This window comes from Canis lupus, chromosome 13 (genome assembly GCF_048164855.1).
Source record: "Canis lupus baileyi chromosome 13, mCanLup2.hap1, whole genome shotgun sequence".
Taxonomy (NCBI): domain Eukaryota; kingdom Metazoa; phylum Chordata; class Mammalia; order Carnivora; family Canidae; genus Canis; species Canis lupus.
Genome location: NC_132850.1, coordinates 39313301 through 39338475, shown reverse-complemented (window position 1 = coordinate 39338475; position 25175 = coordinate 39313301). Strand labels below are relative to the sequence as shown.

General features: G+C 39.2%; 1 protein-coding gene across 27 annotated transcripts in view; it reads right to left on the bottom strand.

The window, feature by feature from the left end:
* The window catches only part of APAF1 (apoptotic peptidase activating factor 1), a 145617-nt gene extending 120485 nt beyond the window's left edge, over positions 1-25132 (bottom strand). For 24 of the 27 annotated variants that reach the window (XR_012005948.1, XR_012005953.1, XR_012005950.1 and 21 more), the window contains exons 1-8: positions 24982-25131; positions 23719-23763; positions 18980-19149; positions 18607-18799; positions 17755-17952; positions 5183-5366; positions 2392-2504; positions 2143-2274 (exon numbers count right to left, since the gene is read on the bottom strand). Coding sequence is in view for 10 of the 27 variants with exons in the window: in XM_072773239.1 (XP_072629340.1) it covers positions 2143-2274; positions 2392-2504; positions 5183-5366; positions 17755-17952; positions 18607-18799; positions 18980-19117 (958 nt within the window). In the remaining 17 variants the exon portion in view is untranslated. Of the gene's footprint in view, positions 1-2142; positions 2275-2391; positions 2505-4940; positions 4992-5182; positions 5367-17754; positions 17953-18606; positions 18800-18979; positions 19150-19963; positions 20104-23718; positions 23764-24981 lie in introns of those variants that run through there. The other 3 variants (XM_072773240.1, XM_072773250.1, XM_072773248.1) reach the window with 3 other exon arrangements.
* Positions 25133-25175: the final 43 nt, after the last annotated feature.

The window sequence follows — 25175 nt, the reverse complement described above, 5'->3', positions numbered from 1 at the left end:
GACTCTGAGGTCTGACCTCATGCCATCTCTAATGTAGGCCATAGGCAGGTATGGAGGGGTGCCTTTGGAAAGCCCTAGGACACAGGAGCGAGGTTCCACATTGGCCAAGTCATTATATCCATCCATACCAAGCTGCAGAACTAGGAGCATGTGATTGAGGCCCTACTCAAGGCCGAGTTCAAGTTCCCTGGTCGCCAGAAAATCCACATTTCCAAGAAGTGGGGCTTTACTAAGTTTAATGCAGACAAATTTGAAGACATGGTGGCTAAAAAGTGGCTCATCCCATGTGGCTGTGGGGTCAAATACATACATTCCTAATTGTAGCCCCTTAGACATATGGGGAGAGCTCTGTACTTATGAGAACCTCGGCACTGCTCCCTCCCTATTCCTGCCCACCAATAAATCCTACTTTGTCAAAAAAAAAAAAAAAAAAAAAAAAGCAAAAAATGTTAAACAATAACAGAGAAATAACTGAATAAATTGAGGTTACCACAATATTATGCCAATGATAATTTTTTTCAAAAGATACTTAAAGATGTGAGAAAATGTTCAAGATCTGTTATATGAATAGGGCAAGATTCAAATTATTTAACCACTGTAATCCCAATATTTTTTTCAAAGTTTTATATGTCCTAAATGACTGAAATACTCTCATGATGCTAATAATTATCAGATTATGGGTAATTTTTTTCTTTATCATTTCACACACTTTTTAAATGTTTCAGAATGGGGCAAGCATCACCTATATGATGAATACAAATGAAGTGATTTTTTTCTAAGATATTTTTTTAAACTCCATTAACTCCATTGGGGCACCTGGGTGGCTCAGTTGGTTAAGCATCTGACTCTCGGTTTCAGCTCAGGCCATGATCTCAGGGTTGTGAGATCAAGCCCTGTGTTGGGCTCCCCACTGAGTGGAGAGTCAGCTTCCCCTTTCATTCTGCCCCTTCCCCCTTGTGAGTATGTGCATGCACTCTCAAATAAATAAATTTTTTTTAAAGTCAATTAACTCAAAACCAAGTATCTATTGGATGGCAAAGAAGAAAAAACAAGGTCTACTGAAGTATTATTAGCAACAGTGGAAGAAATCTTAAGAGCTGATAGATGGAACTACATAAAATTTTAAATTTTTATATGTCAAATAAATTCTACAAATGAAATTAAAAAGCAGACAAAAAACTAGGGGAAAGTATTTGCAAAAATATGGCCAAGAGCTAAGAGCTTCAATAGTCAGAATGCCTAAAAATCAATTAAACACTTCTATCACAATGAAAAATTGAGTCAAGGATAATTTCTTAAAATGCAGAGAAACCGGTAAAAAATTTAACTTCAAAAAAAAAAAAATTTGGGATCCCTGGGTGGCGCAGCGGTTTAGCGCCTGCCTTTGGCCCAGGGCGCGATCCTGGAGTCCCGGGATCGAGTCCCACGTCGGGCTCCCGGTGCATGGAGCCTGTTTCTCCCTCCTCCTGTGTCTCTGCCTCTTTCTCTCTCTCTCTCTATGTCTATCATAAATAAATAAATAAATCTTTAAAAAAAAAAAATTTAACTTCACTAATAAAAAATGCAAATTAAGAAGACAACACCAGGGATGCCTGGGTAGCTCACTGGCTGAGCATCTGCCTTTGGCTCAGGCTGTTATCCCGGGGTCCTGGGATCAAGTCCCACATTGGGCTCCCTGCATGGAGCCTGCTTCTCCCACTGCCTATGTCTCTGCCTCTCTCTCTGTGTCTCTCATGAATAAATAAATAAAATCTTTTAAAAAAAAAAAAAAAAAGAAGAAGACAACCCAGTTTTTACCTATCAAATTAGAATACTATTTTTATAAAATCCCAACCAAAAAAATGTAAAACTCTGATTCTCACTATATTTTTTATTCTTTGGCAGAAACCATGTCTTCACCTAACCCCGCTCGCTAACGTACTGTGGGTGTTCGTTAAATATTATTTTAATGAATAAATGAATACCATATTATTATTATCTATTTAAAGTGTCAGAGAAGAACCTAAAATATAAAATACTAAAATATTCTACTAAAGTTTCTGGATGTTCATGTGCTAAATTATCACATTCATAAGCTTAATTTACAAAAGAGTAAAATTAGTATCTCTATAATTCTCTCACATACAAAATAAATAACCATACCTTTACATTCTTTTATAATACTATGAGCTTGCTCTGGCAAATCTGCTTTCTTCATATTAACAAAGAGGGACAGAATTTCAAGTCCTTTTTCTTTTCCTAAGTCACTCTCCACAGCGACTATATATTTAGGACCTGCAACAAAATCACAAGATATAGTAATTTACTTTAAATATATTTAAATCTAATCAAATTAAGATATAAAGAAAAAAATTAAGATATAAAGGAAGTAAAAAGCAAGTTAATCCTTACCCATTACTGAATCTGTAACGCTCTTGTCTCTGGTTGTAAGAAGAATCTGACACTGATTGTCAAAAGCTTTTAATATCCAGGAATCCCAAATATCATCCAAGATCAACAGAGACCTAATTTTTAAAAATAGTAATACTAACTTATTAAATTACTAATGACATTTATTATTTTCAACCTCTTTTGGGATGCCTGGGTGGCTCAGTGGTTGAGCATCTGCCTTTGGCTCAGGGCATGATCCAGCAGCCCCAGGATCAAGTCCCATATCAGGCAACCTGCATGGAGCCTGCTTCTCCCTCTGCCTATGCCTCTGCCTCTCTCTGTGTCTCTCATGAATAAATAAATGAAATCTTTAAATAAAAATAAAATTTACAGAATAAAGATGTCTATTTCATGGCTCTTCCTCTTTTCTTTGCTATATTCCTTTCACAATATATTAAATCAAATAAGGAAAACAAATTAGAGATTTTCCTCTCTTCCTATCCCAAAACAACGAAAGCATTTTAAAAGGTAGGAAACCTACAAAAAGAGAATTATGTGTACCATACAGGTGTTAAAAATTGGGGGATCCCTGGGTGGCGCAGCGGTTTGGCGCCTGCCTTTGGCCCAGGGCGCGATCCTGGAGACCCGGGATCGAATCCCACATCGGGCTCCCGGTGCATGGAGCCTGCTTCTCCCTCAGCCTATGTCTCTGCCTCTCTCTCTCTCTCTCTGTGACTATCATAAATAAATAAAAAAAATTTGAAAAAAATAAAAATTGGTTACCGAGGGCCTTAAAAGAAGTATCCAAGCAATGAGATTTTTCTAATTCACTCTTTAAGCACCAAAAACAAATGAGAACTGGGGTCAGGTTAGCATTAGAATCAATCATTTAACAATGATGATATCTGACCATTTTTTACCTACAAAACCAGCAATTTTGTATTTTCCAACCTAATATAATGCACTAGCAAGAATATTACCTTTCATTTGGTACACTAGTGGGGTTTTTTTTCCATCCATAAATCAGTTTGTTTATTCCTAATGATAAAGAACCTCTGTGCCAATTCTTGATTGGTTTCTCCAAAAACTTTTTTGAACTCAGCAGAACAGATGGAAAATAAATACAACTAAAAGCTGATAGTATAATTACACACTAGCATTTTTATCCTAATGGTACACACTTCTGTACACTACAAAAAAAGATTCTGGTACACATACAGCCTGGAAAATTGCAAAAGTATACACCAAAATGCTGCTGAGAGAGAAATTTAAAAAATGATTTTATAAGCATGGGCTAACATCTGATAGCATTCATAATATTTTCCTAAATAGAAATCACTTTTGCTTTCACAGAGAAAGAAAACAGGAGTAGAGAAAGGATACTGCACAAGAAAAGAGGTTAATATTTAGTAGTCTCGAGGCACCTGGTCTCAGGGCTCAGTCTGTTAAGCTCCCGATTTCTTGATTTCAGCCCAGATCATGATCTCAGGGTTGTGAGATCGAGCCGTGAGTCGGGCTCTGTGCTGGGTGTGGAGCCTGCTTGAGATGCTTTCTCTCCCTCTCCTTCCTTCTGCTCCTTCCCTACCCTCTCTCTTAAAAAAAAAAAAAAAAAAAAAGTCATACTTTCAATCCCATTTCCTCCAGAAAAATAGATATTAGTGACTACCAAGGGGAAGGAACAATAACAAGAATCTGGATGGGAAACAAGCCAGAGAGAAAGGAGCTTGTTCTCTATAGTATGCATCCATACAATCACCTAAGAGGCTTTTCCCAAATTACTACTCTCACCCAATATTCTAATATTAATCCCCTTACCAATTTAAAAATTACTGCCATACTCAGCCACTGCTACATACGAAAGTGTACTGCATCATCAGCTGTACCGCGGCATTAAAAATAATTCAGAGCCATTATCTAATTCTCACCCAATTTACTGTTGAACTCCCAAGGAAGGCTTTATTCATCTTTGTACTTGTAGCAATAGACCAAGAACCTGGCACAACACTCAATGTTGGTTAAATGAACCAATGAAAGAATGGGTGTTAGACCATGGAGATCAAAGTGTTGGCTGAATCCCAGGTGATTAACTACTGATGGTTATATTGTTAACCCAAGCAACTAAACTACTGTCTTCCTGCTGGCTAATGAAAACTGAGGAATAGTTGATAACAGTGCCTGGCACATAATTATAATGGTATTTATTGAACAAATTAAACAAAACAAACTCTTGAAGTTCACAGAAGTAGAAGAGTTACATATATGTATGTGTATATATATATTTTCCAACCTAATATAATGCACTACAAGAATATTACCTTTCATTTGGTACACTAGTAGGGTTTTTTTTCCATCCATAAATCAGTTTGTTTATTCCTAATGATAAAGAACCTCTGTGCCAATTTTTGATTGGTTTTATGTATCCCAAAACTAAGACAAAACAAGAGAACGGTCTCATTAAATAAGTAATTATTTTACATTTATTCCATCTCTTGTTCAGTGTTATCCATTAGAAATAACAAATTCAAGGTAAGAAGCTTGCATTTTCTAGCAAAGACCACTCACCAACTCACCTTAAGAAGTACTTCCTGAGCATCTCAGTGGTACTTAAGAGACAATATGGTAGGGAAGATGCAAAGAAAAGTAGCAATTTCAGGCAAGTGGCAGCCACTTTTTAATGTAAGACAAGAGCAGAAAAGGAATGCTTCATTTTTAGATCTCTATTGAACAGCAAGAAAAGACATGATGTTCTCAAAATGTCAGAAGTTAAATTTCATTGGGACTTCACATACCAACTAAATTTGACTCTTTGTACCTTGGGTGTTTGCGCAGCATAAGAAGGCGAAGACGGTCTTTAGCTTCTTCAATATTGAGTGGAGGCCTCTGAGAGAAATTCTCATCCTGATCCAACCGTGTGCAAAGATTCTGCAATTTCATCAGAAGCCCAGCTTTGTCTTGTTTCCCAACTGAAACCCAGTGTACACCCCCTGGGAAACAGCCTAGTGAAGAAAAAATAATAAACTTAAGACCTTTGAACAAGAGTCCTCCTTTGAAAGATTTTAATGATAAGTAGCAGATTTGCTCCAATTTTCAATCTCATCCTATCTTCAATTTTTCTTGTTTCAGGGTATAAATTTGCTTGTAGAGTACTGTTGAGCTTTATAACCTGAATCTAAGAAAAGATGAAGATGTAAAGAAACTGAAGTTTAAAGTAAACCTGTTTATCAGCAAAATCTTACCAAACAAAAATTTACAGTCTTAGTCCTATGTCGTCAGCGATCACTGTAGAGCACAGTTTCTCAACCTTAGCACTCCTGAGATTTGGGACTAGATAATTCTTTATTGTATAGAAATTTCCTATGCATTGCAGGATGTTTAACAGTCTCCCCTAGCCTCTACCCACCAGCAGCTAGTAGCATTCCCCTTCCCTGGTTGTGACAACCAAAGATAACTCCAAACATTGTCAAAATCACTTCTGACTGAGAACCACTGATACCAGGAATACATAACTCATTTGTTATGGTTCTCGTATAGAAACTAAAAAGGGGCAGCTCGGGTGGCTCAGCGGTTTAGCGCTGCCTTCAGCCCAGGGTGTGATCCTCGAGACCCAGGATCAAGTCCCACGTTGGGCTCCCTGCATGGAGCCTGCTTCTCCCTCTTCCTGTGTCTCTGCCTCTCTCTCTCTCTCTGTGTCTCTCATGAATAAATAAATAAAATCTTAAAAAAAAAAAAAAAAAGAGGGGATCCCTGGGTGGCTAAGCAGTTTAGTGCTGCCTTCCGCCCAGGGCATGATCCTGGAGTGCCAGGATCGAGTCCCACATCAGGCTCTCTGCATGGAGCCTGTTTCTCCCTCTACCTGTGTCTCTGCCTCTCTATGTCTCTCATGAATGAATAAATAAAATCTCTAAAAAAAAAAAAAAAAAGAAAGAAAGAAAAGAAAAAAAGAAACTTAAAAGTAAGAATTTAGGTTCAAGTCTGGCTTTACTGCTTACTAGCTATGCAATCTTTAGCAAATCACTTAACCTCACTTTCATTAATGAATAAGACTGTTTACCTTACCTATTTCAGAGTTACTGTGAGAAGTTAGTGATATAACATATGTGAACTTGCTATGTAACAATAAGTAATTAAAACAGACAGGATTGTTAGTCACATGGATCTGAGAGCATCTTGCAAATATTAAGCTTTGAACTAACAGGCACCATATAAGAATGTTCATTACTCTTATTACTATCAACTATTATCATCATCATTGTTAATTAAGTCACTGTATATCATAAAATACATATTTTTACTTACACAGCTTCAAGAGCCAACTTAATCAGTTCCCCACATAGATATAAAAAAATGTAAGAGGGGTCCGTATGTGTAAAATATGGTAAGCAGAAGCATTAGAACATACTAGTCATTAATCGTAAGAATTTATATTATGTGATCATAAATAAGAAAAAGAAAAAGACAGATAAAAGATAAATAAGTTATATCAGAGGGTAATTTATTTACTTATTAATTTTATTCACAAATAAAATTAACTACAAAAATCATTATTTTAGAAGCTTAATCATCCAAAAGATTTATATATATGCGAAGACCTATTTATGACATATTTATTGAATACTATTCTAAGAGTTCTACATATTAACCTATATTTAATACACATACTTAAACTATCAAGCAGACACTATGTTTGTTTTTTTTTTAAGTAGGCTGCACACCCAGCAGGGAGTCCAACCTGGGGTTCAAACTTACAACCTTAGATAAAAACCTGAGCTGAAATCAAGAGTCAGACACTTGACCGAATGAGCCACCAAGACATCCCACAGACACTATTATTACCCCCATTATACAGAGGAGGAAACTGAGGTATATAAAGGTTGAGTAATTTGTCCAAGGTTACACAGATAATAAAGCATAGCTGGGATTCAAACCTCCAGCACCAAAGCTCAACTCCTAAACTATTGTGCCTCAAGGATATTCACTGCAGCGTTGTTTGCAGCAGGAAAAAGAAACAACCTGCAATGTCCATGTTAATCCACTTCTTCACAAGCCTGAGGCAAGCCCAACTGAGGCAGGAGAAAACCTTATATATAAATGAGGCTGTCTGACATTTTAGTTATTACTGAAATTCGACTGTTGGAATGCAAACTGGTACAGTCACTGTGGAAAACAGTATGGAAAGTCCTCAAAAAGTTAAAAACTACCCTATGATCCATCAACGGCTCTATTTATCCAAATACAGAAACAGTAATTCAGAGGTGCCTGGGTGGTTCAGCCAGTTAAGCATCTGCCTTTGGAAAGTACCTAGGTGGCTCAGTGGTTAGAGTGTCTGCCTTTGGCTCAGGTAGTGATCCTGGGGTTCTATAATCAAGTCCCATGTCAGGCTCCCTGCAGGAAGCCTGCTTCTCTCTCTGCCTATGTCACTACCTGTCTCTCTCTGTGTGTCTCATGAATAAATAAATAATTTTTTTTTTAATTAAAAAGCATCTGCCTTTGGCTCAGGTCATAATCCTGGGGTTCCAGGATTGAGCCTGCTTCTCTCTCTCTCTGCATCACCACCCCCCCAACCCCACTCATGTTCTCTCTTGCTATCTCTCTCTCAATAAATAAAATCTTTAGGGATGCCTGGGTAGTTCAGCAGTTGAGCCTATGCTTTTGGCTTGGGGTGTGATCCCAGTTCTGGGATTGAGTCCCACATCGGGCTCCTTGCAGAGAGCCTGCTTCTCCCTCTGCCTGTGTCTCTGCCTCTGTGTAGTCTCATGAAAAATAAATAAATAAAATCTTTAAAAAATAAAACAAAAAAATCTTAAAAAAAAAAAAAGTAATTCAAAGATATACATGCACCCCTATATTTATGGCAGAATTGTTTAGAATAGCCAAGATATGGAAGTAGCTGAAGTGTCCATCAATTAATGAATGGATAAAGAAGATGTGGTATATATACACAATGGAATATTATTCTTTCATAAAAAAATAAAATCTTATCATTTGCAATGACATGGATGGAGCTAGAAAATACAATGCTAAGTGAAATAAATCAAAGACAAATACTACAGGATTTCACCCATATGTGGAATTTAAGAAACAAATAAGCAAAAGGAAAAAAAGAAAGAAACAAACCAAGAAACTGACTCTTAACTACAGAAAACAAACTGATAGGGTGCCTGTCTCCCTGGCCCTTCCCCTACTCACATGCATTTTCCCTCTCTCTTTCCCCTAATAAATAAATAAATCTTTCCAAAAAACTAGATTGTTTTTAAAACTCAAAATGACCTGGGGACTCTGAACCTGTAAAAGAAACAGCACCAGGGAAGTTTTAAACAGGCAATAGGGGAAAAAAGTTTTTTATGATTACACCCTACAAACTTCAATGCAATGGTTATACATCCACTAAGCTAAATCTAACTTGTAAATTTGCCAAGGTTTATGATTATGAACTTAAATCGGAACTCAGTTGGGTGATTTTCTCCAGTAAAGAGGAAGCAAGTAATAGTCTGGGTGAAGAAATGAGGAATAAGCAAGTAACTGTTCAGATGAAGCAGTAGGGAGTAAGCAATTAGATTCCGTCTCCTAGCATAGAGAAGGAAGCAGCATTTACCCAAGTAAGAAACTAAAGGACCAAGAGCATGTGCAAAGAAGCAACTGAATAATGAGTGATAAAAACCTGAGTGTAAGAGGGGGCTGATGGGATAAACAGTGCAGTTATTAGGGAATGAAGGAGTAAGTCTTGATAGGTCAGAAAACTGTAGTAGTGAACTTGAATAGAATTAAGTGGAGGTAGGCAAAAAGTAGAACATTGAGATTTCAAAAGTGGTACCACTTCTGGTATTGGCAAGGACAAGGGCCAACCGGTGATAAGGAAGTACCTGGATAAAGGGAAGTAATGAAAATGGTCACTGCAGATAAAGACATCAAGCAACTGAGAGGCTAAGGTTTTGGATGATTCATTCACATAAATATGGTTATCTTACTAAGAGTGTCAACAGAAGAGCTTAAATTTATAACTAAGAACTCCAATAATCAATGAATAAGAGCAATATCATAACTAGGAAAGATCAGAGAAATGAACCTCAAAAGACAAAGACTAGTTGGAAAAGGGATTACTAATGTTCTGGACGAGGCAATAGAAAAGCAAGGACAACATCCACCTATTTCCTGGTGCTGAGGTACGTAGGATATAAAGGAAAAAAATCTCCACACCACGGAAGAAGGCTACAGAGAATGTGGTATCTTTTGGAAATTACCCAATTTCAGATAAGGCAAGGACATAAACATTCCAAGAACAAGTTGATAAAATAGAGTTTCCTGACCACAGAGGAGGAAATCTAGAGGGTAAGACAGAAAAGACTGGGAATGAAAGAAGAAGACCGAGATCAGAAATGACAAATGACAGTGTACTAAGTAGTAACGGCCTGAGAATCTAAAAGGTAACAAATGACCAGGAATTCTGCAGTAACTACCGTAAAGATAGTGCTGTGGAGCACAGTTTGATCATCAGGGAAAGCTTCCGGAAGTTCCCTTAGACTTCCTTCAGTGTAAGTAATATTTATGAAACAGTAAATCTCTGAGGTTTCCCTTAGTGTTAAGCCTGTGTTCTGTGCATGCACAGGTTTATAAATGCACAGGAAACAGGAAAAAAGCTTGGAAAAATTCACTCAACTGTTCACCACAATGACCTCTGTTGAAGGATTTAGAATTTAGGAGAAAGGGAAGGGCAGGTGAAAAGAATTTTTACTTCTTTTTAAATGAAAAAACTGTATTTGTTATATTTTAAGATTTTAAGTAATCTCTATACCCGACATGGGGCTCAAACTTATAACCCCAAGATCAAGAGTCACATGCTCTACGGACTGAGCCAGCCAGGCACCCCTATTTTTGTGATATTTAAACAAATTTTAAAGTACCTGTTGCTGCTCCTAAGGTTTTGTGGTGATTTTTTTTTTTTAATGTGTGCATCCTACTTAAAATTTCTTAAAAATCAGGGCACCTGGATGGCTCAGTTAAGTGTCTGATTCTTGATCCCAACTCAGGTCTTGATCTCAAGAGTCATGAGTTCAAGTCCCACAAGGGTGTAGAGTTTATTTTTAAAAAATGAAAGAAAAAGAAACATACACAATAAAAATAAAACACTGCTAGCTTTACAAAGAAAGGTGAAGAAACCAAATGACCAACTGACCTGCAAATATCCTACTGACACAATATGATAGTTAAATGCTAAGTATTAATTCCACATTTCAGAAAAAATGTAAACATCTTGATTACGGGCACAAGAGGGAGCAATTTAGCCTTGAATGAGGCTTATACCTGTAATTCAGAGAAACTTATTTACAGAAAAATTGCCTTTAATCAGAGAAAATTAACCTCCTCATCCTACTTTCATGTGTGACTTATCCTGACAGCAATTAAACATTTAATAGAATCAAAGAAATCTTGGGAAGGACAGAAAAAACAGACAGCCTTTGGAGAAAGCTTCCATACTTTAGAAACTCAGCACAAAAATAACAGTGTCAACAGTTTAAAACATGAACTCTTCACAATTCCTTTATACCCCCCAAAATAAATAAAGGGTTGAACACCCAAAAAGGAAACTGGGTTACTAAAAATGTATGGGCATAAATACTTAAGAACTTAATTTTTTTTTAATTTTACCAAATACCATACTAAGAACAAAACTTCTGCAGAAATCACAGTTTTAATGAAGTTTATAAACTTTAGTTATTTACACTTTCAAAAGAAAAACAAGGTTTTGTACTACAATTAAATGGCAAAAATTCAGTGCTCCTATAAAGTAGAAGTGTGCTCCAGAGATTAAAATTTATCTTTAGAAATTGATTTTAAATTTAAAAAAATTATATTTAGGAAAGTATCTACTCTTTAACTAGTGGATATACTAAAACAGAATCCAAAAACATTAATGATTAAATATGAATGCTAAGATTATAACAGGACTACTTAAGCAAAATTCAAGAAGCACAAATTAGAAGACACAAAAATTCATTGATTTAACTATATCAGAATTAAAAATTTCTGTTCAAGACATCCAGGACAAAGTTAATAGAAACAAATAAAAAGATGTTTATACATCTTTGTTGGTCTAAAACCAACAAGGCCTAATATCTAAAATATAGAAGAAACTCCTAGAGAGCAATGAGAAAAAGATGAAAATCTCAATGGAAAAACAAATGACACTAAGAAATTTTAAAAAGGAAACCTGGGTGATCCCTGGGTGGCTCAGTGGTTTAGCGCCTGCCTTTGGCCCAGGACGTGATCCTGGAGTCCCAGGATCAAGTCCCCCGTCGAGTTCCCTGCATGGAGCCTGCTTCTTCCTCTGCCTATGTCTCTGCCTCTCTCTCTCTCTCGCTCTGTGTGTCCCTCATGAATAAATAAATAAAATCTAAAAAAAATAAAAATAAATAAAAATAAAAAGGAAACCTGGGATGCCTGGGTGGCTCAGCAGTTGAGCGCCTGGCTTCAGCCCAGAGCGTGATCCTGGAGCCCCAGGATCAAGTCCCACATCAGCCTCCCTGCATGGCGCCTGCTTGTGTCTCTGCCTCTCTTTTTCTCTCTCTCTGTCTCTCATGAATAAATATATCTTTAAATAAAAACAAAAAAAGGTTGAAAATAGAGCTACCTACAACCCAGCAATTGCACTCCTGGGTATTTACCCCAAAGATACAAATGTAATGGTCCCAAGGGGCACATGCACACCAATGTTTATAGCAGCAATGTCCACAATAGCTGAACTATGGAAAGAGCCCAGATGTCCTCTAACAGATGAACAGAACTAGAGGATATTATGCTAAGTGAAATAAGTCAATCAGAGAAAGACAATTATCATATGATCTTACTCATGTGGAATTTAAGAAACAAAACAGATCATAGAGGAAGAGAGGGAAAAATAAAACAAAATGCAATCAGAGATGGAGACAAACCATAAGAGACTCTTACTCATAGGAAATAAACGGAAGGTCACTGGAGGGGGGAGAGGAGGGGACAGGGTAACTGGGGTGATGGACATTAAGGAGGGCATGTGATGTAATGAGCACTGGGTGTTACATAAGAATCACTGACATCTACCTCTGAGACCAATTATATATTATATGTTAATTAATTGAATTTAAATAAAATTTTAAAATTTTTTTCTCACTTCTATAAAAGTTCAACCCAGGGTCAGCCTGGGTGGCTCAGCAGTTTAGCGCTGCCTTCGGCCCAGGGTGTGATCTTGGAGACCCGGGATCGAGTCCCATGTTGGGCTCCCTGCTTGGAGCCTGCTTCTCCCTCTGCCTGTGTCTCTGCCTCTCTTTCTCTCTGTATCTCTCATGAATAAATAAATAAAATCTTAAAAAAACAAAAAAAGTTCAACCCAGCTTTGCTGGGGCAGCAGAGTTGGAGACAATCTATGTATCTATTAGCTAGGGAAATGAATAATGATAAAATGTGCTGGATGTATATCCCATGTAAGGCAGCCATCAGGTGTAACAAGATGTGCAGCCAGCAGGGATAAATCTTAAAAACAGTATCAAGAGGGGATCCCTGGGTGGCTCAGCAGTTTAGCGCCTGCCTTCAGAAGCCCGGGGCGTGATCCTGGAGACCCGGGATCGAGTCCCACGTCCAGCTCCCTGCGTGGAGCCTGTTTCTCCCTCTGCCTGTGTCTCTGCCTCTCTTTCTCTCTGTCTCTCATGAATAAATAAATAAAATCTTTAAAAAAAAAAAAAAAAAACAGTATCAAGAGAGTTAAGAAACAATAAAATAATTATAACATTTATGCAAATTTACAATATCTGCCCAAATGTTTTACAAGAAAACATACATAAATATATTAGAAGGAACACCTATGGTGAAGTGGGATATTGTGATATTATTTGGTCTTCATCACTATTCCTGGCACACTGCTATAAAACCCTTGTAATTTCCCAAATAAGAGCCATAGGGGCACTTTTTACAATATTTAATTTTGTTTCCAGTTCCTGAAATATTTCTGGAGCTATAAAAGTTAAATTATTATTATTATAAAAAGCCTCTTTTAACCACACTTGAGTTTATGTTAATCAAGTTGTTTTTGGAAAGCCTTGATATAAGCTAAGGATGGGGACTGTTGCCATACAGACAGTTGGAACTTTCAGCCCCATGCCCCAGAGCTCTCAGACCTTTAGGGAAGGAAGTGAGGCTAAAGACTGAATTCAATCACCAAGGGTCAATGATTCAATCAGTTTTTGTAATGAAGCCTCTCAAAACCAGGGTACAGAGAGCTTCCGGGATGAAGATGTGGAGACAGTGGTACATTAGAGAGGGCATGGAAGCTCTGCACCCCTTCCCATATACTTTGCCTTATGCACCTCTTCCATTTGGCTGTTACTGAGTTATATCCTTTTATAATAAATCAGTAATGTAGTAAGTAAAATGTTTTCCTGATGGGATCCCTGGGTGGCGCAGCGGTTTGGCGCCTGCCTTTGGCCCAGGGCGCGATCCTGGAGACCCGGGATCGAATCCCACATCGGGCTCCCGGTGCATGGAGCCTGCTTCTCCCTCTGCCTGTGTCTCTGCCTCTCTCTCTCTATCATAAATAAATAAAATAAAATAAAAAATTAAAAAATATATATATATGTTTAAAAAAAAAATGTTTTCCTGAGAAAGCCACTCTAGCAAATAAATCAAATCCAAGGAGAGCAAACCTCCAATCTATAGCCATTTGGTCAGATGCATAGGTAACAACCTGGACTTGTGATTGATTATCTGAAGGGTGGGAGGGGGAGCAGGAGAGCAACCTTGAAAGACTGAACCCTTACACTGTGGGCTCCATCACTATCTCCATATACACAGTGTCAGAATTGAACTAAATTGTAGGATACCCAGCTAGTCTTGAAGAAAGAATTACAGGATGTATGGAAAACCTACATATCTATTGTCAGGAATGAAGCAGTGCTGTAGTTGTGGACAGGAGACACATTGGAAAAGTGTGTCTTTCCTTAGGGGGGAAAGGAAAATGAGAATAAGAAATTCTTAAAAGGAAACATACACAGGAGGAAGTTAAGGCTTATGCAAACCCAATATGGTACTAGCTGTTAACTAAGGCATGATTAACTTAATCCTTTGTATGTGAGATCTCACAAAAGAACATGAGAGATATTAAGCTCACTAGGTACTGGACAACTGCTAGTATCTCAAAACAAAGTGGTTAAAAATCTATTGTGAGTGACTCCTGGGTGGCTCAGTGGTTGGGCGTCTGCCTTCTGCTCAGGGCATGATCCTGGGGTCCTGGGATCGAGTTCCACATCGGGCTTCTCCCTTGCCTATGTCTCTGCCTCTCTCTCGGTGTCTCTCATAAACAAATAAATAAAATCTTAAAAAAAAAAAAATCTGAGACCACAATTTATACTATGATTCCTGGATAATTTTAAGTTGTTGATCAATTTAACCTCTAAAATTGAAAACTCACCCCAATAATCTTGAGTGGTTTAAACTGAGGGCATACTCTCAATCTTTAAATTACTGTTATAAATACATTTTTTAAAGGAAATTCATCATAATATTCGAAGAAAAATCCATTTCTTCACACTAAAAGAACTTAAACCAATTTTTATCCTGAAACACCTTGGTGATCAACTTTGCAGTAGAATATTAGTGAGTGAATTTATAAGTATTAAAATAAATCATTAGCCCTAAGACTGGCATGGAACTGAATTCCAAAAAACCTCTCTCATTACAAAGAGAAAAAACCATGGAATCAGGCATACTCTGACAAAAGTATGATTAACACCACTGACAAGAGCTGTGAAGTACAAACTAAAGCCCAAGTGAATAAAACAGACGTGCCCTAGCCTCCATATTTCTAAATCTCTTAAAGGCTTATTATTTATTACATCATTTTGTCATCTCATCATAAAATCTCTTAACTGCTGATTATGTACTGTAAACAAAAAAGTTATTAACAACTAGAATTCAGGAACTAGCTTTAAATTCCCCTTGAAGTCACTAATGAATAGAGGCAACTGAAGACTGATATAGTTGTGTAACTCTTCCCAGTGAATACCCTGAGAAGCCACCAGATTTACTAAGGTCAGCAGTACACCTGACAAATGTCCTAAATGCTCTTCTGCACAGTATGCCCTTCCCCATCCCAGTATCTACCCAATACCCTCCCATCTTCCCTACTCTCCCATTCCTAGTCTGCCTGGAAAACTTCTATTATTCCTCCAAACTCCAGCTAAAATGTCATGTCATTCAGGAAGCCTGTCCTGTTCATCCTCTTCCCCCAGACATAACATTTCCTTTGCTATAACTTTGTACCACATACTATTTCTACCACTCAATTTATCACATATAATTTGTTCACATGCCTGTCTGCTCTACTTGACTATGAATAAATTTCTTAGATGCATAGACTGGGGCCTTCTTTTTTTTTTTTTTTTTTTGGGGGGGGGGCCCTCTTTTTTTGCCAACCTCCATAGTAGGCTCTCAAACATTTACTGAATACATGAATATCCAAAGCAAGAAAAGACAGTCATTAGATGGCAAATGAATCTATAAAGCCTATCAGCAGGAGCGTCTACCTGGCTGGCTGTAGACCATGGGACTCTTGATCTCAGGGCTGTCAGTTGGAGCCCCATACTGGGTATAAAGATTACTTAAAAAATAAATAAAGCCTATCCTCAAAAACTCATTAGTTGCTATAGTCAACTCCCATTTTTTTCTCTTTCTTGGTGATTACATATAAGATAGACAAATTACTATAAATATTTGTAAAGATAAGCAACTGATAGAATTACAGAAATGGAATTAATAGTTTAATACAAGATGCCAAATACATGGGAGAATCACCCAGTAGGAGAATCATTAATGGAACTGAGTTCCCAAAAGCCTCCTTCTCCACAACACTCAACTAAAAGAAGAGCATTAAGTCTAATATTTCCTAAAAGGGAGGGATATAAGCTAAACAACTTTTGAAGATCCTTTTCAACTCCACAATCCCAGGGGCACCCAGCTGGCTCATTCGGTAGAGCATGCAATTCTTGATCTTAGAGTCGTGAGTTCAAACTCCACAATGGATGTAAAGCTTACTTAAAATCAACTCCATAGGGATCCTTGGGTGGCGCAGCGGTTTGGCGCCTGCCTTTGGCCCAGGGCGCGATCCTGGAGACCCGGGATCGAATCCCACATCGGGCTCCCGGTGCATGGAGCCTGCTTCTCCCTCGGCCTATGTCTCTGCCTCTCTCTCTCTCTCTCTCTGTGACTATCATAAATAAATAAAAAATTAAAAAAAAAAAAAATCAACTCCATAATCCCCTCTAATTATTAAGATACAAGGGAACTAGTTTCAATCTAGTGATAACAAGTACCATCTGATAATATATGAATTTATTAGCCTGGTTAGCCAAGCCTCATTGTGACAGGCTCAGTACAAAATAAATTCCAAATGTAATCATGCCTGTGGTAAGCCGAATAACAGCCCCTAGAAGATGTTCACATCCCAAACCAAAGAACTTATGTTACCTTACATAGCAAAAAAAGACTTTGCAGATGCAATTAAATTAAAGATTTGGGGATGAGATTATCCTAGATTGGGATCCCTGGGTGGCGCAGCGGTTTAGCGCCTGCCTTTGGCCCAGGGCGCGATCCTGGAGACCCGGGATCGAATCCCACATCGGGCTCCCTGCATGGAGCCTGCTTCTCCCTCTGCCTATTGTCTCTGCCTCTCTCTCTCTCTCTCTGTGTGTGACTATCATGGAATAAATAAATAAAATCTTTAAAAAAAAAGAGAGAGATTATCCTAGATTACCCAAAGGCCCCAGAAGAGAGAGGCAAATACGTGAGAATCAGAGAGAGAGATGTGATGACAGAAGCAAAGTTCAGAAACAGAGAAAAAGATCTGAAGATGCTATTATGTATTGCCAGCTTGAGAATGGAAGAAGGGACCATGAGTCTAGAAATGTAGGCTACCTCTAAAAGCTAGAGAATGTAAGGAGAAGGATTTTCCCTAAAGCCTCCAAAAGAACTCAGTCCTGCTGGGATCCCTGGGTGGCTCAGCACTTTGGCACCTGCCTCCGGCCCAGGGAGTGATTCTGGAGTCCCAGGATGGAGTCCCATGTTGGGCTCCTTGCATGGAGCCTGCTTCTCCTTCTGCCGGTGTCCCTGCCTCTCTCTCTCTCTCTCTCTCATGAATGGGTGATTAAAATCTTTAAAAAAAAAAAAAAAAAAAAAAGGAACTCAGCCCTGCTAACACCTTGACTTTAACCCAGTAAGAACTACTCTGATTTCCCAAATTGTACAATAATAAATTTGTGTTGTTTTATGTCACCAAATTTTTCATAATTTGTTACAACAGCGATAGGAAACTATTATCATGCCTAAAGAATAACTCCTTAGGCAGCAACATATGTTAATCAAACTTACCATCTAAGAAAAAATGATCTCGAACAGCTTCTGCAGCTAAAACAGACTTCCCACAACCTGCCATTCCATATATGACAACCCATCCTGGTTCATCACTTAGTTTGAATAGGTTCTGACGAATTGCATTCACCAGCTTCTTCCTGGTAACAAAAACAACTGGCCTCTGTGGCACTCCACCCTCACACAGGACTGTCTTCACTGAAATCCAAAAGACAACCAGTATGAACAAACAGAACTTTGAAATGGCTACTCAAGTCATACCATAAAATAACAAAAGAAAGCAAGGCTGAGGCTTTACCCTCAGAACTTCCAAGAGAAGAAAATGTGGCTAGCATACTAACTTCAATGTTCTTATTTCTCGGAACATAACAAAAACAAACATAAATTTTTCAAGATGACTACTAACAATGCAAGGCTCCATCTATATCTGCCCTTATACACTCTATTCTTCCCTGATTCTCCTATCTCTTTTTCTTATATTGAAAACTAGAAAGGAGGGTGTAAAGGAAAGAATATGGGACTCCTTTCAAGAACACAGATTTCTAAAGATTCTTATTCTTTCCTATGCATGCACTCAATAAATACAGAATTAGAGAAGAGCTTAAAGGCCTCAAAGCTGCCTTTTTAATCTCTAAAAACGCCCAGTAGACAGCTCACCGGGCAAGAAAAATGTGAGAGTTAACACAGGTGCAAATAAAAACTTCAATTGGAAAACAAAACTAATTTCTTCACATGCATTTTCAGTAAACTAATCATAACCAACCTCTTCAACAGACTCCATTTACATTAAGACAAAACTACAGCTACATTGCTATTGTGACACCAAATGTTGTAGAAGACATGGATACAAACCATGTGAAGTTATTCCACCAACTGAATCTTTGCCACCGTTGGAAGAAGAGATGACAGGAATGCCACTATGGAGAAGGGCAGCAAGATCTTTATACCCTTCATGTATCAGAGCATTGTAGAATGATATGTAGGAATAATTATCTTTTTTAAGTATTGTTTTAATTAGCAGAGCTGCTCGTTGCTGTTGAGTGGGCTAAAAAAAAATAAATATACCACAAAGAATATGTTTGCAACATAAACTAGTAGAGACCAGTGCAAGTTCTGAAATAAAATTAAGAAAATTTTTAAAACTCAAATAATTATATCGAATATTTTTAAATAAAAAGTAGAAAGAAAAAAGTTTTATAGCACAGACTTCCTCAGAGGGTTTTACCTCATTTTTTACTTTTTCCTCCTCTGATATTGTTAAAACTCCGTCATTAATCATACGATCCATGATGTAGGACGTTTTGATGTCCTTTTCCAAGGCTTCTCTATATTGAAGCAAACAGTTTCGAGCTTTTGCATCCATCCTCCCTTGAATTTTTCTCTGTCAACCATGAGCTATGGGGAAAACATCAAAATATTTGTCAGGGCAATCAAGATATCAAAGGATGTGAGAGGCACCTAGATGGCTCAGTTGGTTAAGCATCTGCCTTCAACTCAGGTCATGATCCCAGGGCCCTGGGATCAAGCCCCACATAAGGCTCCCTGCTCAGTGGAGAGCCTACTTCTCTCTCTTCCTCTGCTGCTCCCCTACTTGTGTACTCTCTGTCAAGTAAATAAAATCTTAAAAAAAATTTTGTTGGGACGGCTGAGTGGCTCAGCAGTTGAGCGCCTGCCTTTGGCTCAGGGTGTAATCCCAGATTCCCAGGTTGAGTCCATCGGGTTCCTTGCATTGAGCCTGCTTATCTCTCTGCCTGTGTCTCTGCCTCTCTCTCTGTGTCTCTCATGAATAAAAAAAAAAAAAGAAAAGAAAAGAAAAGATGTGTAACCTCACTGGTAATTAAGAAATAAAAATTTTTTTGCAAAGATTTTTAAAAATGCACAAAACCCAATGCTTTCAAAGGTGTGACAAAGGTCCCTGCATGGCTCAGTTGGTTAACTGTCTGCCTTTGGCTCAAGTCCTGATCCCAAGGTCCTGGGATCGAGTTCCACTCTGGGCTCACTGCTCTGCAGGGAGCCTGCTTCTCCCTCCCTCTCATTAATAAATAAATAAAATCTTAAAAAAAAAAAAGTGTGACAAAATGAGTTTTCATATGCACTACTTGAGAAGAGCACAAAACGTATGAAACTTTTCTGGAAGGCAATATACTAAAGATATAAAAGCATTTAAAGGGATTTCTCTAACCCAGAAATCCCACTTCTAGAAACTTACCTTAAGGAGACATTCACATATGTAGGCAAAAATATCCACAAAAAGAGTTAAGAGGGGTACCCAGCTGGCTCAGTTAATAGAGCATGTGACTCTTGATCTCAGGGTCATGAGTTCAAACCCCACACTGGTCATGGAGTTTACTTTAACAAAAAAAAAAAAAAAAACAAAAAAAAATTTAACAGAGAATGTTCAGGTAAAAAAAAAAGATGAAAACAACCTAAATGCCCACCTTTCTGAGTATGGATTAAAAATTAGAATATGTATGTAAAATGGAATATTAGATAGCCATTTAAAATAAGACACATCTCAGGGCACCTGGGTGGGCTTAGTCGGTTAAGCATCTGCCTTCAGCTCAGGTCACAATCCTGGGGCCTTGGGATAAAGCCCAATATCACGCTTCCAGCTCAGTGGGGAGTCTGCTGCCGCTTCTCCCTCTCCCTATCCCCCTCCCCCCGTTCATGCTCTCTCTCAAATGAATAAATTAAAATCTTAAAAAAAAAAAAAAAAAAAAAAAAAGAGCGACATCTCCATGTACTGACATGGAAAGATACTCCCTACAAGCTGATTTTAAAAATTAGAAATACAATCCCAGATATAGCACAAAAAATGTGTTAATATCATACAAATACATAGGCAGATGTTAGGAAGTCTATTCAACAAAATATACTTTGGGTTGCTTCTAAGTAGCAAGATTTGGGTGTCTCCCCCTTTTCCTTTTTGTACTTTTCTATACAGTCCTAATCTTTTCAATATATATTAGTATTCTTACAATTTAAAAAATTTTTAAATATTTTTATAAATAGTGATCATACTGAAAATCTCAATGTTTAGAAACTTCTTGGTGTCTTTATCTAACATAGTACTAAACAGAGCACTGTTGGTATTGAGTATTATTAGGTGAGCATTAGCTCTGGCTCCTTATCTGTAAATACATTTCTCACATGCTTACTCCATTAATGTTTTGCTGAGCTGCTAAGTATGATAAAGCTACAGAAAATACCCACTGGTGGTCATTCTTTGGATTAAGTGGACACAAAGAAGGGGCACCTGGGTGGCTCAGTCAGTTGAGCATCTGACTCTTGATTTTGGCTCAAGTCATAATCTCAAGGTCATGAGATAGGGCCCCATATCAGGCTCTGTGCTGAGTGTAGAGCCTGCTTAAGATTCTCTCTCTCTCCAGGTGCCTGGATGACACAATTAAGCAACCAACTCAGGTCCTGATCTCAGGGTTGTTTGAGATCCAGCCCCGGGGCGCCAACTCCACATTCAGCAGAGTCTGCTTAAGTTTCTTTCTCCTTCTGCTCTTCTCCCAAAATGATTGTCTCTGTCAAATAAATAAATAAGTCTTTAAAAAATAAAATAAAAAGATTTTTTTTTAAGATTTCATTTATTTATTCATGAGAAACACAGAGAGAGAGAGAGAGAGAGAGAGAAAGGTAAAAACACAGGCAGAGGGAGAAGCAGGCTCCATGCAGGGAGCCCCGACGTGGGACTTGATCCTAGGTCTCCAGGATCACACCCTGGGCTGAAGGCGGCGCTAAACCACTGAGCCACCCAGGCTGCCCAAATAAAGAGATTCTTGTCCTCCCTCTGCCCTTTTTAGCTCTCTAAAAAATACATAAAAATAGGGGCACCTAGATGGCTCAGTCATTAAGGGTCTGCCTTCAGCTCAGGCCATGATCCCAGGATTCTGGGATCTAGCCCAATGATGAGCTCCCTGCTCAATGGGGAACCTGCTTCTCCTCCGTCTGCCTTCCACTCCCTCTGCTTTTGCTCTCTGTCGAATAAAGAAATAAAATCTTAAAAAGCAAATAAATAAAAATAATATTCTTTACAGCATAATACTTCAAGTTTCTACCAACGTTATTTCCTTTTAACATTTTATTTATTTATTCGTGAGACAGAGACAGAGAGGGAAGCAGAGACACACACAGAGGGAGAAGCAGGCTCCCCACAAGAAACCTGATGCGGGACTCCATCCTACGACCCTGGGATCACCCCTGAGCCAAAGGCAGGCGCTAAACCACTGAGCCACCTAGGCACTCCTCTACCAACTTTATTTCAAATACAATGCAAATTTTTCCATAACATAAAACTCAGATCCAAGTATTTGCAGATTTTATTTTTTGTAAAGATTTTATTTATTTATTTATGAGATACACAGAGACAAAGAGAGGCAGAGACATAGGCAGAAGAAGCAGGCTAGAGGATCCCTGGGTGGCTCAGTGGTTTAGCGCCTGCCGTTGGCCCAGGGCGCGATCCTGGAGTCCCAGGATCGAGTCCCACGTCCAGCTCCCGGCATGGAGCCTGCTTCTCCCTCCTACTGTGTCTCTGCCTCCCTCTCTCTCTCTCTATGTCTAAAATATAAATAAATAAATAAATAAGTAAGTAAGTACGTAAGTAAATAAATCTTTTAAAAAAGAAAAAGAAGCAGGCTCCATGCAGGGAGCCTGACTTGGGACTCGATCCCAGTTCTCCAGGATCACGCCCCGGGCTGAAGGCGGCGCTAAACAGCAGAGCCACCTAGGCTGCTCTATTTGCAGATTTTTAAAACATTAACAGAACTCTACCCAATGTAGCACAGGGTGTCTAAATGTATTCAATAATTTTTTCATTCAATAAACATTTTTTTAAAAGATTTTATTTCATTTCAGATAGAGACAGAGAGAGCACCAGCAGGAGGGAGAGGCAGAGGGAGAAGCAGACTCCCTGCTGAACAGAGGGGGGTGGGGCCCAACCCCTGCGGGGCTCCATCCAGGACCCTGGGATCAATAAACATTTGAGGGAAAAAATAATAAAATAAAATAAAATAAAATAAAATAAAATAAAATAAAATAAAATAAAATATAAAATAAAATATAAAATAAAATATAAAATAAAATAAAATATAAATAAAATAAAATAAAATAAATAAAATAAAATAAATAAAATAAAATAAAATAAATAAAATAAAATAAAATAAATAAAATAAAATAAATAAAATAAAATAAAATATAAAATAAAATAAAAAAATAAAAAAATAAATAAAATAAATAAAATAAAATAAATAAAATAAATAAAATAAATAAAATAAAATAAAATAAACATTTGAGGGGCACCTGGGTGGTTCAGTTGGTTAGGTGTCTGCCTTGGGCTCCAGTCATGGTCCTGGAGCCCCGGGATCCAACCCTGCATGGGGCTTCCTGCTCAGTGGGGAGTCTGCTTCTCCCTCTGTGTCTCTACAACCGCCCCTCCTCCTCTGTCTCTGTCTCTCTCATAAATAAATAAATAAAATCTTAAAAAAAAAAAAAGAAAAGAAACATTTGGGCCCCTCATATGTACCAGGCCCCAAAGTCTACAGAGAAGATTAAATCATACCTCTGAAGAAATTCATAATCTAATAAAAAAAATTTAAACGTAAAGAGAATATGTGATGCCCTTAGTGTAAAAATACAGATAAGCACAATTAATTTAGAGTGCACAGAAGAGGAGGGACTGTCATTAAGCTTCAACAATGAGGGTCGCGGGGGTGGCTCAGCTGTTGAGTGTCTGCCTTTGGCTCAGGGTGTGATCTCAGGGTCTTGGGATTGAGTCCTGCCTCGGGCTCCCCTTGGGGAGCCTGCTTCTCCCTCTGCCTGTGTTTCTGCCTCTCTCTGTGTGTCTCTCATGAATAAATAAATCTTGAGAAAAAAAAGTTTCAACAATGACTATATATTTTTAAAGTGCCACAAATATAGCACCTGCAAACACAGTGAAATAGTTAAATGAGCACTTGCCTGTTATTTGTCAAGGTTCACCAAATGCTCAGTCCTAGTAGAAAACTGAATAAAAGAAAAAGTTATGGTTAGAATCAAAGCTATGGTATTTTTTAAACGTTAATAACGTTTTGTGATCTCAATTTAAATAAAACATCCATGGGGATCCCTGGGTGGTTCAGCAGTTTAGTGCCTTCAGCCTAGGGCATGATCCTGGAGTCCCAGGATCGAGTCCCACCTCGGACTCCCGGCATGGAGCCTGCTTCTCCCTCTGCCTGTGTCTCTGCCTCTCTCTCTCTATGTCTATAATTAATAAATAAATAAAATATTTTTTAATCCTTAATTTTTAACTTTTTAGGTTATGTGAACTGCTAAACAGACCCCTGAAACTCATTTCCAACCATCCTCATTAAACCATCCAACCTATTAAAGCTAAATATATACATTTTAAAGGTTTTTAAACTCTGCACAAATTGTATTACGAACAAATTTTCAGTGCCCGACCTTTTGGAACCGCATCAAAATGTAAAATCAAACTCTTCAAAGACATGAAATAGAAAGTAAAGAGCAATTTCATCCAGGAAAACAGAAACGGCTGGCTACTTCCTCTTTTGATAATTTCTCTTCCAGTACAGTGGCAGGTTATCGGTTACTCCTTGCCCCACAAGTCTGAGCCCCTGAATTCCGCTACTGAACCTCCAGAGACGCCAGCTCGGGCAGGAAAGCGAGACGCAAACTTACCCAAACCTGTGCACCAAGGTCTTACCGGGAGAGCAGCCCTGCGGGGACAGACTGGCAAGTCCAGGTGGGGGCGGGGAGGTAAGCAGTGGGGGCTCCCGAAGGGAATGGGGGGAGCCGCGCGCGATCCCGGGACAAGCCCGGGCCTCCCAGGTGCCCCTCCGCAGCCTCCAGAACCCGGAGACCCGAGTCGCGGAGACGCGGACGCCCCCCGCCCCCCCCCCCCCGGGTCTCCCAGGTGCCCTTCCAGGGCCTCGCAGCCCGGGGCGTCTCCAGACCCCCGAAGACCTCTAGGTCGCGGAGAGGCGGGCGTCGTCCACCGCCGCCCCCGCCCCTGCCGCCCGCGCAGTCCCAGGCGGCCGAGGGGAGGCCGGTCCGAGGGCCGCCGGGGGGTGGACCCCACCCCACACACAAAGGGAGGAGGGCCAACTCGAGCCGTCGCTCTTCCCTTCCAGCGGCAGCTGCACCGCGGCCGGAGCCCGGCGCCACTCCGGGCGCCGCCGCCACGTCAAGTCCTCGCGGGTCGCTGACGCCCCGACTGCTCACCTTCAGCTCCCTCGCCCCTTCAGCCCAGGAGTAGAGGAAGCAGCGTCCCCCGGACCTGTCCTCCGCTCCGCCTCAGAACCGCGGAGCAGTCAAAACCCGCCGGGCCCGCCCCGCTCGGACGGCGCGCGCCCGCGCACGCAGACACACGCACCCGGAGCCGCGCGCACGCGCCTGAGGGAGCGGCCCCGCCCCGC